Here is a 20,000-nt window from a genome sequence, read left to right on the forward strand (position 1 = left end):
TGATGATCTTCTACATGTGATGATGATCTTCTATATGTGATGATGATCTTCTACATGTGATGATGATCTTCTATATCTGATGATGATCTTCTATATGTGACGATGATCTTCTACATGTGATGATGATCTTCTATATGTGATGATGATCTTCTACATGTGATGATGATCTTCTAAATGTGACGATGATCTTCTATATGTGATGATGATCTTCTATATGTGATGATGATCTTCTACATGTGACGATGATCTTCTACATGTGATGATGATCTTCTTCATGTGACGATGATCTTCTACATGTGATGATGATCTTCTACATGTGATGATGATCTTCTTCATGTGACGATGATCTTCTACATGTGATGATGATCTTCTATATGTGATGATGATCTTCTATATGTGATGATGATCTTCTATATGTGATGATGATCTTCTACATGTGACGATGATTTTCTTCATGTGACGATGATCTTCTACATGTGATGATGATCTTCTTCATGTGACGATGATCTTCTACATGTGATGATGATCTTCTATATGTGATGATGATCTTCTATATGTGATGATGATCTTCTATATGTGATGATGATCTTCTACATGTGATGATGATCTTCTATATGTGATGATGATCTTCTATATGTGATGATGATCTTCTACATGTGATGATGATCTTCTTCATGTGACGATGATCTTCTACATGTGATGATGATCTTCTATATGTGATGATGATCTTCTATATGTGATGATGATCTTCTACATGTGATGATGATCTTCTATATGTGATGATGATCTTCTATATGTGATGATGATCTTCTATATGTGATGATGATCTTCTACATGTGATGATGATCTTCTTCATGTGACGATGATCTTCTACATGTGATGATGATCTTCTATATGTGATGATGATCTTCTATATGTGATGATGATCTTCTACATGTGATGATGATCTTCTATATGTGATGATGATCTTCTATATGTGATGATGATCTTCTATATGTGATGATGATCTTCTACATGTGATGATGATCTTCTTCATGTGACGATGATCTTCTACATGTGATGATGATCTTCTATATGTGATGATGATCTTCTATATGTGATGATGATCTTCTATATGTGATGATGATCTTCTACATGTGACGATGATTTTCTTCATGTGACGATGATCTTCTACATGTGATGATGATCTTCTACATGTGATGATGATCTTCTATATGTGATGATGATCTTCTATATGTGATGATGATCTTCTACATGTGACGATGATTTTCTTCATGTGACGATGATCTTCTACATGTGATGATGATCTTCTACATGTGATGATGATCTTCTATATGTGATGATGATCTTCTATATGTGATGATGATCTTCTACATGTGACGATGATCTTCTACATGTGACGATGATCTTCTACATGTGATGATGATCTTCTACATGTGATGATTATCTTCTACATGTGATGATCATCTTCTACATGTGATGATGATCTTCTACATGTGATGATGATCTTCTACATGTGACGATGATCTTCTACATGTGATGATGATCTTCTACATGTGATGATGATCTTCTACATGTGATGATGATCTTCTACATGTGACGATGATCTTCTACATGTGATGATGATCTTCTACATGTGATGATGATCTTCTATATGTGATGATGATCTTCTACATGTGACGATGATCTTCTACATGTGATGATGATCTATATGTGATGATGATCTTCTATATGTGATGATGATCTTCTACATGTGATGATGATCTTCTACATGTGATGATGATCTTCTACATGTGATGATGATCTTCGACATGTGACGATGATCTTCTACATGTGATGAGGATCTTCTACATGTGATGATGATCTTCTACATGTGATGATGATCTTCTACATGTGATGATGATCTTCTACATGTGACGATGATCTTCTACATGTGATGATGATCTTCTATATGTGATGATGATCTTCTACATGTGATGATGATCTTCTATATGTGATGATCTTCTACATGTGATGATCTTCTACATGTGACGATGATCTTCTACATGTGATGATGATCTTCTACATGTGATGATGATCTTCTACATGTGATGATGATCTTCTATATGTGATGATGATCTTCTACATGTGATGATGATCTTCTACATGTGACGATGATCTTCTACATGTGACGATGATCTTCTACATGTGACGATGATCTTCTACATGTGATGATGATCTTCTACATGTGATGATGATCTTCTACATGTGACGATGATCTTCTACATGTGACGATGATCTTCTACATGTGATGATGATCTTCTACATGTGACGATGATCTTCTACATGTGACGATGATCTTCTACATGTGACGATGATCTTCTACATGTGATGATGATCTTCTACATGTGATGATGATCTTCTACATGTGATGATGATCTTCTACATGTGATGATGATCTTCTATATGTGATGATGATCTTCTATATGTGATGATGATCTTCTACATGTGATGATGATCTTCTACATGTGATGATGATCTTCTAAATGTGATGATGATCTTCTACATGTGATGATGATCTTCTACATGTGATGATGATCTTCTACATGTGATGATGATCTTCTATATGTGATGATGATCTTCTACATGTGATGATGATCTTCTACATGTGATGATGATCTTCTATATGTGATGATGATCTTCTATATGTGATGATGATCTTCTATATGTGATGATGATCTTCTACATGTGATGATGATCTTCTACATGTGATGATGATCTTCTATATGTGATGATGATCTTCTATATGTGATGATGATCTTCTATATGTGATGATGATCTTCTACATGTGATGATGATCTTCTACATGTGATGATGATCTTCTATATGTGATGATGATCTTCTACATGTGATGATGATCTTCTATATGTGATGATGATCTTCTACATGTGACGATGATCTTCTATATCTGATGATGATCTTCTACATGTGATGATGATCTTCTATACGTGACGATGATCTTCTACATGTGATGATGATCTTCTATATGTGATGATGATCTTCTACATGTGACGATGATTTTCTTCATGTGACGATGATCTTCTATATGTGATGATGATCTTCTACATGTGATGATGATCTTCTACATGTGACGATGATCTTCTATATGTGATGATGATCTTCTACATGTGATGATGATCTTCTACATGTGACGATGATCTTCTACATGTGATGATGATCTTCTACATGTGACGATGATCTTCTACATGTGATGATGATCTTCTACATGTGATGATGATCTTGTACATGTGATGATCATCTTCTACATGTGATGATGATCTTCTACATGTGATGATGATCTTCTACATGTGACGATGATCTTCTACATGTGATGATGATCTTCTACATGTGATGATGATCTTCTACATGTGATGATGATCTTCTACATGTGACGATGATCTTCTACATGTGATGATGATCTTCTACATGTGATGATGATCTTCTATATGTGATGATGATCTTCTACATGTGACGATGATCTTCTACATGTGATGATGATCTATATGTGATGATGATCTTCTATATGTGATGATGATCTTCTACATGTGATGATGATCTTCTACATGTGATGATGATCTTCTACATGTGATGATGATCTTCTACATGTGATGATGATCTTCTACATGTGACGATGATCTTCTACATGTGATGATGATCTTCTATATGTGATGATGATCTTCTACATGTGACGATGATCTTCTACATGTGACGATGATCTTCTACATGTGACGATGATCTTCTACATGTGATGATGATGATCTTCTACATGTGATGATGATCTTCTACATGTGACGATGATCTTCTACATGTGATGATGATCTTCTACATGTGATGATGATCTTCTACATGTGATGATGATCTTCTACATGTGACGATGATCTTCTACATGTGACGATGATCTTCTACATGTGACGATGATCTTCTACATGTGACGATGATCTTCTACATGTGATTATGATCTTCTACATGTGATGATGATCTTCTACATGTGATGATGATCTCCTACATGTGATGATGATCTCCTACATGTGATCATCTACATCGTCACATGTGATGATGATCTTCTACATGTGATGATCTTCTACATGTGATGATGATCTTCTACATGTGATGATGATCTTCTACATGTGATGATGATCTTCTACATGTGATGATGATCTTCTACATGTGATTATGATCTTCTACATGTGATGATGATCTTCTACATGTGATGATGATCTTCTACATGTGATGATGATCTTCTACATGTGATGATGATCTTCTACATGTGATGATGATCTTCTACATGTGACGATGATCTTCTACATGTGACGATGATCTTCTACATGTGATGATGATCTTCTACATGTGATGATCTTCTACATGTGATGATGATCTTCTACATGTGATTATGATCTTCTACATGTGATGATGATCTTCTACATGTGATTATGATCTTCTACATGTGAATATGATCTTCTACATGTGATTATGATCTTCTACATGTGATGATGATCTTCTACATGTGATTATGATCTTCTACATGTGATGATGATCTTCTACATGTGATTATGATCTTCTACATGTGAATATGATCTTCTACATGTGATTATGATCTTCTACATGTGATGATGATCTTCTACATGTGACGATGATCTTCTACATGTGATGATGATCTTCTACATGTGATGATGATCTTCTACATGTGATGATGATCTTCTACATGTGATGATGATCTTCTATATGTGATGATGATCTTCTACATGTGAATATGATCTTCTACATGTGATTATGATCTTCTACATGTGATGATGATCTTCTACATGTGATGATCTTCTACATGTGATGATGATCTTCTACATGTGATGATCTTCTACATGTGATGATGATCTTCTACATGTGACGATGATCTTCTACATGTGATGATGATCTTCTACATGTGACGATGATCTTCTACATGTGATGATGATCTTCTACATGTGATGATGATCTTCTACATCTGATGATGATCTTCTACATGTGACGATGATCTTCTACATGTGACGATGATGATCTTCTACATGTGATTATGATCTTCTACATGTGATGATGATCTTCTACATCTGATGATGATCTTCTACATCTGATGATGATCTTCTACATGTGATGATGATCTTCTACATGTGATGATCTTCTACATGTGATGATGATCTTCTACATGTGATTATGATCTTCTACATGTGATGATGATCTTCTACATGTGATTATGATCTTCTACATGTGATGATGATCTTCTACATGTGATGATGATCTTCTACATGTGATTATGAACTTCTACATGTGATCATCTACATCGTCACATGTGATGATGATCTTCTACATGTGATGATGATCTTCTACATGTGACGATGATCTTCTACATGTGATGATGATCTTCTACATGTGATGATGATCTTTTACATGTGACGATGATCTTCTACATGTGACGATGATCTTCTACATGTGACGATGATCTTCTACATGTGATGATGATCTTCTACATGTGACGATGATCTTCTACATGTGATGATGATCTTCTACATGTGATGATGATCTTTTACATGTGACGATGATCTTCTACATGTGACGATGATCTTCTACATGTGACGATGATCTTCTACATGTGACGATGATCTTCTACATGTGACGATGATCTTCTACATGTGATTATGATCTTCTACATGTGATGATGATCTTCTACATGTGATGATGATCTCCTACATGTGATGATGATCTCCTACATGTGATCATCTACATCGTCACATGTGATGATGATCTTCTACATGTGATGATCTTCTACATGTGATGATGATCTTCTACATGTGATGATGATCTTCTACATGTGATGATGATCTTCTACATGTGATGATGATCTTCTACATGTGATTATGATCTTCTACATGTGATGATGATCTTCTACATGTGATGATGATCTTCTACATGTGATGATGATCTTCTACATGTGATGATGATCTTCTACATGTGATGATGATCTTCTACATGTGACGATGATCTTCTACATGTGACGATGATCTTCTACATGTGATGATGATCTTCTACATGTGATGATCTTCTACATGTGATGATGATCTTCTACATGTGATTATGATCTTCTACATGTGATGATGATCTTCTACATGTGATTATGATCTTCTACATGTGAATATGATCTTCTACATGTGATTATGATCTTCTACATGTGATGATGATCTTCTACATGTGATTATGATCTTCTACATGTGATGATGATCTTCTACATGTGATTATGATCTTCTACATGTGAATATGATCTTCTACATGTGATTATGATCTTCTACATGTGATGATGATCTTCTACATGTGACGATGATCTTCTACATGTGATGATGATCTTCTACATGTGATGATGATCTTCTACATGTGATGATGATCTTCTATATGTGATGATGATCTTCTACATGTGAATATGATCTTCTACATGTGATTATGATCTTCTACATGTGATGATGATCTTCTACATGTGATGATCTTCTACATGTGATGATGATCTTCTACATGTGATGATCTTCTACATGTGATGATGATCTTCTACATGTGACGATGATCTTCTACATGTGATGATGATCTTCTACATGTGACGATGATCTTCTACATGTGACGATGATGATCTTCTACATGTGATTATGATCTTCTACATGTGATGATGATCTTCTACATCTGATGATGATCTTCTACATCTGATGATGATCTTCTACATGTGATGATGATCTTCTACATGTGATGATCTTCTACATGTGATGATGATCTTCTACATGTGACGATGATCTTCTACATGTGATGATGATATTCTACATGTGATGATGTGATGATCTTCTACATGTGATGATGATCTTCTACATGTGATGATGTGATGATCTTCTACATGTGATGATGATCTTCTACATGTGACGATGATCTTCTACATGTGATGATGATCTTCTACATGTGATTATGATCTTCTACATGTGATGATCTTCTACATGTGATGATGATCTTCTACATGTGACGATGATCTTCTACATGTGATGATGATATTCTACAAGTGATGATGTGATGATCTTCTACATGTGATGATGTGATGATCTTCTACATGTGATGATGTGATGATCTTCTACATGTGATGATGATCTTCTACATGTGAAGATGATCTTCTACATGTGATGATGATATTCTACATGAGATGATGTGATGATCTTCTACATGTGATGATGATCTTCTACATGTGATGATGTGATGATCTTCTACATGTGATGATGTGATGATCTTCTACATGTTGTTCACAGGAGCTCATTACTCGAAGGAGAGCGCTCGAGGAGGCGGACACGACCTGCACAACTTCATCTCCTCTGGCTTTGTGACGCTGGGCCGAAGTCACGCCAAAGGTAACGTGATTCTCTATCGCTGCTTAATGACTGAAAACATCGGTCCATAACAAACGTTTTATTTCTCAGCATGCTGGATAGAAATTCTCAACACTGAATCTGGCTCTTGAAGCTCTTTTGTCTGTTTAGTCTTATGTTGAAATATGCATATCTATTAATATCTATTATTATTGAAAACCCGGTGAAATACACAGAGTCGCTTTGGCAGCTTGGTTTCAATAAATGATTAACAAGGAAGTTTCATGTTCTGAAACTTACAGTATGTTTTATTGTACAATGGCCTCTTACATGTCAATTTCTCAGTTCACGACCCTTTAATGATGAGTAGAAGAAGTCAAAGCTTGAGTTTTACATGTACAAGAAAAGAACGGAGCTACAGAGATTTCCACACACTGCTCAAAGCGTTCAGAAATCAGTCCGCTCCACTGTTCCGGGTTTTCCATTTTCCGTGAGAGAATCCTGTTCCAGCTCTTCACACGGCACTTCCCTGAATAGAGTTCACAACAAAGCTGTTTTATTTTCCATTTCGTTTTTTATGCAATGTGCAAATTTTGCAACCCTGTTATCCAAATTTGGCAGATGATTAAATGCACATTTAAATATTTATATTTTTTAGCATCAACTTGAATATACATGAAAATTAAATTTTATTTGATTATCATTTCAATAGAAATTCCAAATTATAAACTCAGACACTGTATCAAGTGGATTTGATACAGTAAACAGTCCCAGTGGCGAATGTCAGCTCGCTCATAGGGATTACAAATATTCATTTGATTACAAATATGTAATCAAATACATTCAATACATACATTTCACTGGTTTTGTCCCTCCTTCTGTTAGACTCTCACACATGAATTATGTTGAATATCTGTCAGTTGTTAAATTTAACTACACAATTAGATAATACCAGTTTAGCTCAACCAGTCACCAAGCAATGCTTCATGTTGTTCAGTCTGTGGTGTAAAAGGGTGAATTAGCAATTAAAAAAAAAACACTTCAGCAAAACATGATCAGCTCAAAGTGTCCGAATGTTTTTTGGTCCCAATTTTTTATAAATTTTACTGGTAGTGTTATGAGGATAGCAGATGAACCCAAGCGCAGACGGTAGACAATCACACAACATTTATTATAACAGAAAACTGGGTTAAACAAAACCCACGAGGGGGCAAAACAAAGGCAATACGTACGAGGGATAACTAAACTAGATTAGTGATGTTACGTCTGACACCGACGCTCCGAAGCTTGCTTCAAACTCGAACGGCCCTTGCAATGAACCACTGCTTCGGAGCTTGTATCATTACGTCACTAGTCACGTGAAAATGACGTCTGAAGCAAACACACTGGTTCACTCCTGTAGTGAACCACCTGACTGCTTTGACAGCCCAATCCAGTGTTGACAGGTTTGAAACCTGGCGGCTGTATTTCTTATAAAAGTGAAGCCAAACCATGGCAACACCGAGAAAATAATATTTCTGAATAAAAACCATACCATTTAATGAACACTTTGTCTAAGCCTTCTGCATGATGTACCCAAAGCACATCCTCTGCCAAATGTTTTTTTTGTATTATTATTAATTAGAGAACATATGAACATTGTTACATAAAAACATGCATCAAAGACAGAAACTTCAAAAACCCTCTGCTACATTATACAAGTACAACCAGTTACACAAGCACATCCTTTTCAACATACAAAAAATACCAGTCCCACCAGTTAACAAGTTATAGAGTTCGGCTTCCCACAGCTAAACAAGATAAAGCTTTCACACATGATACTGCCCTGCTAAAAAAAACTATAGAAACCATTACAGAAATTATATTGGATTTAATGGTTTTCATGGGAATTTTATTGGTTGTAATGGGAATTATAGTGGTCTCTGTGGGTCTCTACTGATATGTGTTGGGTTCTATTGGTATTTCCATTAAATCCTAATGGAATATGTCCCAAACACACTACAAAAAAGAATTCTGTAGTGGTTTAAATGGTAAAAGCCAATGGTTCCTATTGGTATTTTCATAGAAACCATTAGAATTTCTGTGATAGTTTCCAACTTTTTTAAGCTGGTCTGATCTTCTGTCCTTGTCTAAATAAATAATTACACACACACACACACACACACAATCGTGCTTAATGTTTTATTATGAAGGTGAACATGAAATTTATCAGTATCTGTAAAATTCACCAACATAAATGAGTTTCACAGCACTAACACTGTTTCAGCTTTGATCGCCTTAGTAAACATGTAATAAACGGGGCGTTAACATATAAGCTTATTTGCATTTCTTATTTGCAATTTCTATCTGAATGAAGCTTCGAGTAATGAACCATTTTCGACACAATTGTATCAGAAAGCAATAATGCTTCGAAACGCTTCATTTGGCCATCACTAAACTAGATTACACCTGACAAAAACTAGACTATTAACAAACAGCAAATACAAGATCAAGACTTATATAAGACGTTCTTCTTAGACAAGATACTCACGGGTAGAATCTCACAAAGAGTGACACACAATGAGAAACAATGAACCGGCACAGGACAGCAAACACAAGGGGATTAAATAGGGGAACACTAATGACGAGGACAGGTGAAGCCAACTAGACAATAATAACAAGACGAGGATAACAAGGGGGCGGGGCTACGTAACAAGACAACACAAACACATGGGCGAACACTAAGTTTGGCGAACCAAACATTATTCTGTCATGATCCTGCCTCACGACTTGGGAAAATCAAGGGCAAGAGGGCAGAATCATGACAGGTAGTCACTGTATGAAGAATCTTTGTGTATAATATGTCACAGTTTACTTTATTTTGCTTTCCTCACTTACATAAATGAACTATAGTGTCCTGCACCCTAAAAAATATCAAAAATTATATCTGGTGTCTGAATAATTTTTGGTTGGACTGTATGTTATTTTAAAGATTTCTACTGAAAAACGAAACCTTCTGAACATGTTTAAAGGGTGTGTGTATCGTCATCATCTCCACATCTGCAGTCTAACACGAGTAATGTGAATGTTCTGTAAGAATGTGTAAGGTTTGCACCCGCTGCCTGATTTCTAACACGTACATGAAAACATCAAGCTTGATGTAATAGCCTTCGGTAAGGTGCCTTTCTTCATCCCACTCGCGTACCAGCCTTCCTCATGTGTCAGATCTCACTGGTTATGCAGCGATTAATATTCATGTGCTCTCTGCTGACTCAGACTGGGAACAATGAATCTACTCTGTGCAAAAGAATCGCTCATGCAAACCTGACAATATTAATGGCATTTCTGTAAGTCCTTTAAAGGGCAAGGAAACTGAGGAATGACATGTATCGGTGTCAGTGTTATAGCCGTCATGAGTGTGTCGTGGGTCTAACACACAACAGCTCTTAAACAGGGGAACTCGCAGTGATCGTACCAAAATAACCATGAGAGGACAAGACAATCTCCATTAGGACTGCAATTTCATGTCCTCCAGTTCAAAGCATTGACCTAAAATCCATTTATTTCCTCTGTCTGTCGGCCTGCAACCTGCTGGAGACGTTTATTTTTTTGGGTTACGTGTCTTTAGTGCCCTTTTCACAATGGCCTATTCAGCGTCTCGTGGTGGTGGTGGTGGTGGTGGTGGAAGGGACGGCTATTTTTGTTGGTCATGAAACATGAGAGAAAGGATCTGGACGCTGCAGGGTGAATGAATGCTTTCCAGACTGATGCGTTTCAACATGACAAAAACACCCTTCATTTCTCAGACGGCAGTGCAATATCTGCAGCCCGGATTGCAATGCTTTGTTATTGGCATTTTGTTTTTACTCTGGACAAGTTGGTCTTGCTTTCATTTTCTTGCGGATTTTTATGCATAAATCTTCTAAAAGTTCATTATTTTAGACGTACACTTGCATATAGATGACTTTAAAGATCGAATACATGGACTATATAACATACGTTCTAACTATAAAGGTAAAACTGTTTTGATATGAGACTGCTGACGCTGAAATGTCTAGTTTCTGCAGTATTCAACATGGACAACAGTCACAGTATTGACTAAAGTCTGTGTGTTTGACTTGACATGGATGAAGAGGAGGCTGTGCTGTCCTGAGACTGTTTTGGAAAGACATATTTTCAGTGTTCATGGATTTAACAATCAGTGCGAGTTGTACGTCTCACAGCCTCGTTTTAGCCGTATTAAATACAGTCAAAGCTAAAATTATCCAGACACCAGATATCATTTTTTATATTTTTTACTAGTGTGTGCAGGACACTATAGTTCATTTATGTAAGTGAGGAGAGCAAAATAAAGTAAACTGTGACATATTATACCCAAATATTCTTCATACAGTGAATACCAGTAACATTTATACAAATTTGGGACCTAAAATGATTGGGACACTTTGAGCTGATCATGTTTTGCTGAAGTGTTTTTTCTTTAATTGCTAATGCAGCTTTTTACACCACAGACTGAACAACATGAAGCATTGCTTGGTGATTGGTTGAGCTAAACTGATATTATCTAATTGTGTAGTTAAATTTAACAGCTGACAGATATTCAACATAATTCATGTGTGAGAGTCTAACAGAAGGACGGACAAAACCAGTGAAATATCAACTGAGTTCTTGTCAGATTTTATTACCATTTTGTAAACTATAGTGAATAAACTGTGATAATGTGAGAAATGTTGAAGGAGTCTGAATATATTCTGGTTTGACTGTAAGTCCATGACGACAATGATCACGTTTGATCCATTCCAGTGAAACCAGTGTTTGCGAACACAGTCTCCTCCTGATAATGATGCACTGAGATGTTTTTCCTGACTCTCTCAGTGTGTCGGATGGCCGTTCTCTCCGTAACTAAAGCCGACATGTCCTGGAATGTTTTCCTGCTTGATGAATTGCTGTTTCTCTCCGTCTTGTGGTCTGATTGTTGCCATGCCACTGGTTCTCCTCGTCCTCACCTCTGCTTGGGCTCCAGAATAGCCCAGGCTCTGAGATTCACCATGGTGATTAAAAGGGTCATGAGGAGGCAAACTCTCAGACGAGTGAGGATAATCACGATCATAATCATCTCTCTGATGGTCATGGTGAACACGCTTCACATGTGGATGATCAAGAAAACAAACTCCTCGGCCAAAAGTTCAGTCATGCGTGTTTGCGTCATCACGTCATGCTCCTTATTTATTAAAAGTCTTAATGCCTTTAAGTTCTGAGTGTGAGTCGCTCGAGGAAGAGCTGAAACTTCTTTGATCAGAATATGATTTTCTTTCGCACGCAGGATTCGTACAAGGTGCTTAAAGTGCTTGAATTTGACTTTTTGAAAATTGAGTCTTGGAAAACCCTTAAAAACACCCATATTTCTGAAAAGGTGCTTGAATTATTTGAAGAAAATAAGCTATAATAGAAAATAGTGTTTAATTGTATTGATAACATTTTTATACACCCCTCTGATATTGATATAGAGTCATTTAGCATAGCTATGAGCTTGATATTGCTCATTTAATTATTCAAGTATATTATACAGCTTTCATTATTAAGGTTAATATATATTCAAGGGAGAAAAAATCAGTTTGAATTTGGAAAGCGATATCTTTGTCACAGTGTCCTTTCAATAGTTAAAGTTACCGCAGTCATTGCATGTGCTGCACTTTATTTGTACCATTTTGTTTTATTAGTTCTTTTTATGTATATATTTCCCTTTTTTATAATTTGAAAGATAATTAAGATATTGGTTGATAAGTGAGATCTCTGATTGTTATCCTTGAAAAACAAAATAGTAGTGCTTGAAAAGTCCTTGAAAGTCCTGGAATTTCATTTTACAGTCTCTGTACGAACAGGAATAGTTTACCACTATCACATTCATTTTCAAAACACATATCCAGTTTTTTTTCTGTGGAACACAAAAGGAGAAGAATCTGTCAAGAATTACAAAAAAAGACCAGAGAAGTATTACTTTACACTATAAGTGTTCTAGATCTATATGCTCGCTGTGTTTTAGTCATTATTCAGTGATAATCTTCCAGTGAGAAGACCAGGGTCCTCATTTATAACCGTTGCGTCGCACAAAACAGGCCCTGAAAGAGGCGTACGCCACTTACGACGCACAAGTTTTGATTTAAAAACAAACTTGACGGGTAATTTGCGCGACTGCACGCAAACTCTGATCATGCGTACGAACGTTTGGAGATGGAGCAGTTTGGCGACACCGATGGTGAGCTGGAGTTACATGTCTTTTCGGTCACTTTTAGACAAAAAAACAGAAAGATAATACAAATATAATTTCACTTGTCAACCCTATCACATGAAGCAAACATCCATCCCTTCGTAAATGTCCGCGCCAGCGAGCTCGTTGGGTCGTTTAGTGAAACTGACGCATATATAGTCGTAAATCTTCATTATAAGTCCTAATCATAAATACAGTGCATGTTCACAATGACAGTTTAAATAAATAAAAGAATGATTTAAACTTTGTTTTACTTCTGATGTAAACATTTAGATTAAATAATTACATATAATCAATACTGAGAAGTTACAACATTTTGTATATTCAATAAATAGAAATATTTGTTGTGGATGCAATACTTTCGAACACATTTCCGGTGGCATGCTGTGTTTTAATGTTTAACTACAGAGATAATTGCTTATGATAATAGAAGATTGTCTGAGAAAATAGTTTTGTGCAAATAATGCACAATAGGGTCTATCTGTTTCCATTAAAAACATAAATCAATTAAAAATACTCCTTGGCCAGTGGAAAAGATTGAGTAAAACTTTCTCCGAAATGTATTCTATACTATTTGATTTATTTATTCAAAAACAAGGCAAGGATAGGCTACTAAATTATTTTTATTAATGTAACTAATGTGACAGCACATCCGCATTTCATATTTTCCTAATGTCTTATACCGTTAAACATGTTATCACGTGGATGAATAATCATATGCAAATGATATGCAGATGAGGATATGCATAGTAAAACTAGGCGTTGTAAGCTCATATATGGTTGTTTCGGGGAGGAGACGCATGTGCGCACAATCTTCCACTGGGATTTATAAAGTGAATTCTGCGCAGGTTTTATAACTCTGAATATTTTTTTGCGAACGCCATTTTTGGCTTTCTGGCGCACGTAGACTTTTAGTAAGGATCCTACGCACAGTTTTATAAATGAGGCCCCAGAACAGTGAGTCAGTGAGTCAGTGAGTCAGTGAATCAGTGAATCAGTGAATCAGTGAGTTGAACTAGGGAATCAAATCAGTGAATGAATCACTCTTTCAATGAGCCAGTTGATTTGATTCTCAAATTGGATTTCACAAATCAGTGACTCAAAGATTCATTCCCAATGTTTCTCACGTTCACTATCTCTAATGTTTATATGGAGCACATGCTCCTTTTTTTTGTTGTTTTTAACAGACATTGCTACTATAAACTGTATACCTGTATAAAGACAGTGAGTAAAAAATAGATCAAATATATGAGATAGTAAAAAATCTTCTCTCTGCAGCGCTACACACATTTAATATCCAACAATATTATTGATCTCCTGCATTGACAGCATTATATGAGACCTGAACTGAGCTGGACGATGACATCACGGTTTACTCCAGAGTGGCTATATATATGAATGAACTAAATTAATAACTTTTTTACAAGAGAAATGAACCAACACTAAACTTAAACCAACACGCTTTGTAAAAAGCGCTGTAGAAATAAAGCTGACTTGACTTGACAATCAAAGCAGTGCTAATAATTATTCATATCCGCATGTATCCCAAAGTCACCGTTCATTCGCACGGCTCGTTCCTGGACAGGGACAGATATGATGGGTTTTCAAGGCTCTGACCTTTGGTTCTGCTCGGCTTGAATATAGAGTTCCCCAAAGACATCGAGGCAGTTCTTTCACATAAACGTGTTAATATGCTAGTCCTCGTGTCATCCTTCAATAGAGCCGGCGTGAGCCGGGAGGAGAAGCCCTGACCCAGTAGCTTTGGGAATTCAACAATCGTTCTGTCGGTTTCAGCCTGTTGTGTCTTCAGCAACACTAGCGTAGCCAGAAAAGCGTCTCTGGGTGTGCGTTATAAAAACTGGGTGTGCCACATTTATTGTCAGATTAATGTGTAAAAAACCTTGACCCGGCGTATCACTAACTTGACAGAATAGACTGGGCTGATGTGTAAAAACTATACTTTGGCTCGGCACATAAACAATACTATATGAAATATAACTCAGGGCTCAACATTAAGGCTTTTCATGTGCTTGTCGTCCGAACAAATCGGTCATTCACTCGTCCAAGTAAAAAAATTGCTTGTCCACAAAAAATGGGATTTTTTGTGTGTGTTGTAAATACAATTTAATCTGAAGCAAATTCTCATCAGTGTTCAGTCAGCTTTTACCTATTAAAATCTGCATATTTATGATATTTTAACCTTTATAAAGAGCATTTTTCCCTAATCGGTTTAAATATATGCTTCATCTTTCATTTTAAATTCTTAAATTTGATCAATAAATTCAATTGAAATAATAAGAAACTATATGGCTGTTACCAATCAAATTAATTAATTTACACTTACAACTTAATGTTATGAGATTGTTTTAAATATTTTTTGAATATACAAATAGAATTATAGCCTACTTTTAAACTCGAAACTAAACCACCAGTAGGGGGCTGCAGGTGACCGTCTTAACACGTTCGTTATTGAGTCATTTATTCAAATGATTCGTTCAAACGGCTGAATCGTTCAGGAATGAGGCAGTTGTTTAATGGGTCATTGAATCGTTGACTCAACCGATTCATTCAAAGCGCTGAATCATTCAGTAATGCGGTTATATGTTCAGGTGAGATGCGCTGTGGTTCTGCTGTGATCTTTGTTTTTAACTATTTTCGCTGCTCAAATAGAACAAAAACAGTCAATATTGTGTATAAAATGTAAATGACTTGATAATAATTACTTGTTTATTGAACTGTCATATGAAATCAGTGTCACATTTTCAATTGTGATGGTATTATTCAGCACTCGTGGTCGTGTGATGTTGCTTAACTGTATCATATGTTATAAATATAAAAACTCCACATTAATTTTTTTATCTGCTGTATGTTCATTAAGTTTCTTTGTGTGAACTGCGCTCATTGTTTCCATTTCTCCTCATGAGGCTGTGAGAGCCTCAACTGTTACCGTCAGACAGTCAGCGGCTGTTTGTGGATTGGTTGGCAGTCGGAAAGTCGGCAGATATTTTTTTAACGATAATAATTTAAAAATGAAAATACATTTTAAATGTTCAACTATAGTACAAGTTTTTAAAAAAAAAAATTATTAAGACTTTAAAAAATAATTCTGTATCTATTTTTAGGTGTGGGTGGCACCGGCACACCCTGGCACACCCGTGGCTACGCCTATGCTTCAGCACATTATCAGTTAAACAGCTCAAACATGCATTTAAGTCTGGGACTAACTTAAACCTCATCTGTGAAACCGTGGGAACATCTTGCCTTTAAGTTTCTGCAATTGTCATCCAAGTCATCCAGTTTATATTAATATGGTATGAGTGTCTCAGAGCCGCCACAGAGTAACGTTATAACATAACTTCCAACACACTCAAATGTATTTAGTCTGATTGTGTTAACCATGTAAAATCCTAGGGCCGGTGTGAGTTGCGGGTCTCTCTCGCTAGCATTCGCTCCAGCGGCTCTCAGTCCTGCTTCAGACCACAGGAACATTAATAAAACTGTAATACATACAGTTACTCTTATCCATGAACATGATTTCTGGCCGAGTCTGTCGGATTCCTTTCGCCCGGCTGTGGATTGAAGACGACACTCCCATTATTCCTCGCTCATTCACAGCGCCTTGGTTTTGAATTGGCGACCTCTAGTGGCGAAAATTACATACTGTGCCTTTAAGTTCATATTTTATATTAAATGACATTTTATAAATAAAATAGTTTGTTAAAATACTTCACTAGGAAAAAATTAAAGAACTTGTTAAATATGAAACTATTATGAAACAATTTGAGACATTTCTCCTTATATAGAACCTTATATGGCATTTTTTGGTGTTCTTTAAAACTGAGTCAAGAGTCCCAGAGGCTTACGCTTTATTTGACGGTCATTTTTAAATATTCTGATGAGTACTATGAGTAACTACATGTAAACAAAACAAAAAGAGAAAAAGATTCCCCCCTTCTATGTAAAGCGCTTTGAGTGCCGAGAAAAGCCCTATATAAATGTAATGAATTAATAATAGTTATTATTAAACTAACTCTCATTAGAGTATTAGTAGACTGTCTGCTTAATATCTGCTAACTCTTTATTTTGATGCTCCTCAACAGACATTTTACTGACTATAAGAATCTTTGAAACTACATGTCAAATTATTCTACTAACCCAAACCTAAAAGTCCAGTAATACTGTAATAATACTCTAATGAGAGCTAGTAGACGTGTAGGTGCAACGTTACTTATAGTCAACAGAATGTGTTATAAAGACCATCATGATAAAGTGAACCCCAGTTCTAGAAGCACATTAAAGGTTTATTTCTCAGTGTAATGTTTCTCTCTGAATGAGGAGGAGCATCTCGTTTTGGCCATCCATAAATGTTTAAGTAATCTTCAAATTCAGTCCTTTTTCTCACTCATTTGAAAAACAATCTTTTGAAATATCCATTCCAATAATAAAAGTCATTCTGACAGATATTAAAATGCTCTGAAATTCTCTTATTATTCTTGAGCTGAGAACTCATTGGCATTTCTCCCATGATATGTTAAATATTGTTGATATTGCATATCAGTTTTGAAATATCTTTCGGACTGCACGCTTTGATTGACGGCCTCCAGATCAGATGGGATTTTAAACAGCCATTTTAAAATGATCAAGGTTTGAGTTCGGTCCGACATTGATTGGTTTAGTCTCGTCTAACTCTACCAGGCTTGATCGGCTCCTGCGATCCGTCATTATTCTGATGCAGGGAATGATTATAGCAGAATACATGCTTTGCTTTGATTGACAGTACAACTGGTGGGTGGAAGGATTGGATTTTAAGCGATTTATCTATGACTGAAAAGTTATTAACACACACCTCCTTCACTCATAAGCAACATTAAATCATCCTGACTGATGCCTGATTGCAGTTTAAGATGTTATGGAAACCGGTGGACGGGACGGGAACGTTTGTCCTTAAACGAGTAGATTTGTAAAGCACTTTCGGCTGGTGTTTGGAAACTGATTAGGAGAGCGCAAACGCCACTGCCAGCCAGAACACCAATGGGTTTTTAACAGCGTTGGGAATGTGCAGTTATGCAAACAGATGTAAACACATTAACTGGGAAAATAAAAATAAGAGAAACAAGATGCCGTCGATCCTGCTTGGCTTCAATAAAGTGTGTGTGTGTGTGTGTGTGACGTCTGAGTAGCAGCTTTTGTTTTCAGCCGCGAAAAACACACAAAACACGACTAAAATGGGAAAGAGCTTTGAGATTGACTGAACAACTAGATTTTACAAGAAATCTGAGGTATTTATTTTTACCGAAGCAAATGGATATCTGTAATTCACAGAAACAACTGGATCCAGGCCGAGAACGGTGGATTTTGTGCCAATATGCTGAATTTAGGGGTAAAATCACACCCTATATAGTGTATTGTTTTATATTGTATTGACAACTCATCAATTAAATATTTACCGTTGTATATTCTGCATGTTTTTAAATAAACACGGGGAAAAAAACTACACAAGTTTTATGGCTGGACGATATGGATATGATGATATATATATATAACATTGATATAAGTGATCACATGGATTTAGACCTATATAGTATTTATATAAAGCATTCACAAGCATTCATTTGCTGTATGTATTTCCCTGGCGTGGACATCAGGCTCATATAAATGTCGGAAACACGATTCCTCCTGCATGTGGATATCCACGATCCCTGGATCTCTGGTCAGTTGTAAGGAACACTTTATCGAGTCCAAGCTTTAGTTGGAACTGATAATTGTTTGTTTTACTTGCGTTTTCTCAGTTTCCTCTATTAGATCTGCCACTCAGTGTGAGGGAGTGTGTTCCCGCGGGAAACTCTATTCCTGCAGCTCGTGCTGGATAGCCCCGCCCACGAGACATATGATTGGCCGACTCCACACGCTCTTCTGATTGGCTGAGTCACAGTTTCTCTTTCAGTGTGGACAGATAAATGATTTGTCACACCGACCACACACCACAATCCTTACCGGCAAATTCATTAGTGTGACAACAATCAGGAGAATCCTCCCACTGTGTCCATAAACAGCAGAGTCTGTAATGGTCAGCGCAGTCGTGCTCCTCGCGCTCCATATTCTCTGAGCTCCACGACCAAAACAACAAGAGAATCATTTTCATTTTATAGAAACTCAGGCCTTGTCAAACACTAATGTTTGAGTTTGAAGACGCATCTTTTTTTCTCCGTTTGGCCTTCCGTCACACTGAGACGGCGTTTCGTATTAATGAGAACAAACCTTTTTGAAAACATTCTCCAAAATGAATAAATTTGATAACGTTTTCGTCTTGTAGTGTGGACTGGGAAAACAGACGTATTTGAAAACGATGATGTAAGTTT

The 20,000-nt window shown here is 36.4% G+C and overlaps 1 protein-coding gene across 1 annotated transcript in view; it reads left to right on the forward strand.

Annotated features, from left to right (window-relative positions):
- The window catches only part of shisa6 (shisa family member 6), a 27,005-nt gene extending 10,135 nt beyond the window's left edge, over positions 1–16,870 (forward strand). Inside the window, exons 4-5 of the mRNA XM_077232176.1 lie at positions 7,338–7,436; positions 16,764–16,870. Coding sequence (XP_077088291.1) covers positions 7,338–7,436; positions 16,764–16,870 — 206 coding nt within the window. The remainder of the gene's footprint in view (positions 1–7,337; positions 7,437–16,763) is intronic.
- Positions 16,871–20,000: the final 3,130 nt, after the last annotated feature.

This window comes from Siphateles boraxobius, unplaced genomic scaffold, assembly GCF_051911475.1.
Source record: "Siphateles boraxobius isolate OS27281-9 unplaced genomic scaffold, OSU_SipBor_1 166, whole genome shotgun sequence".
Taxonomy (NCBI): Eukaryota; Metazoa; Chordata; class Actinopteri; order Cypriniformes; family Leuciscidae; genus Siphateles; species Siphateles boraxobius.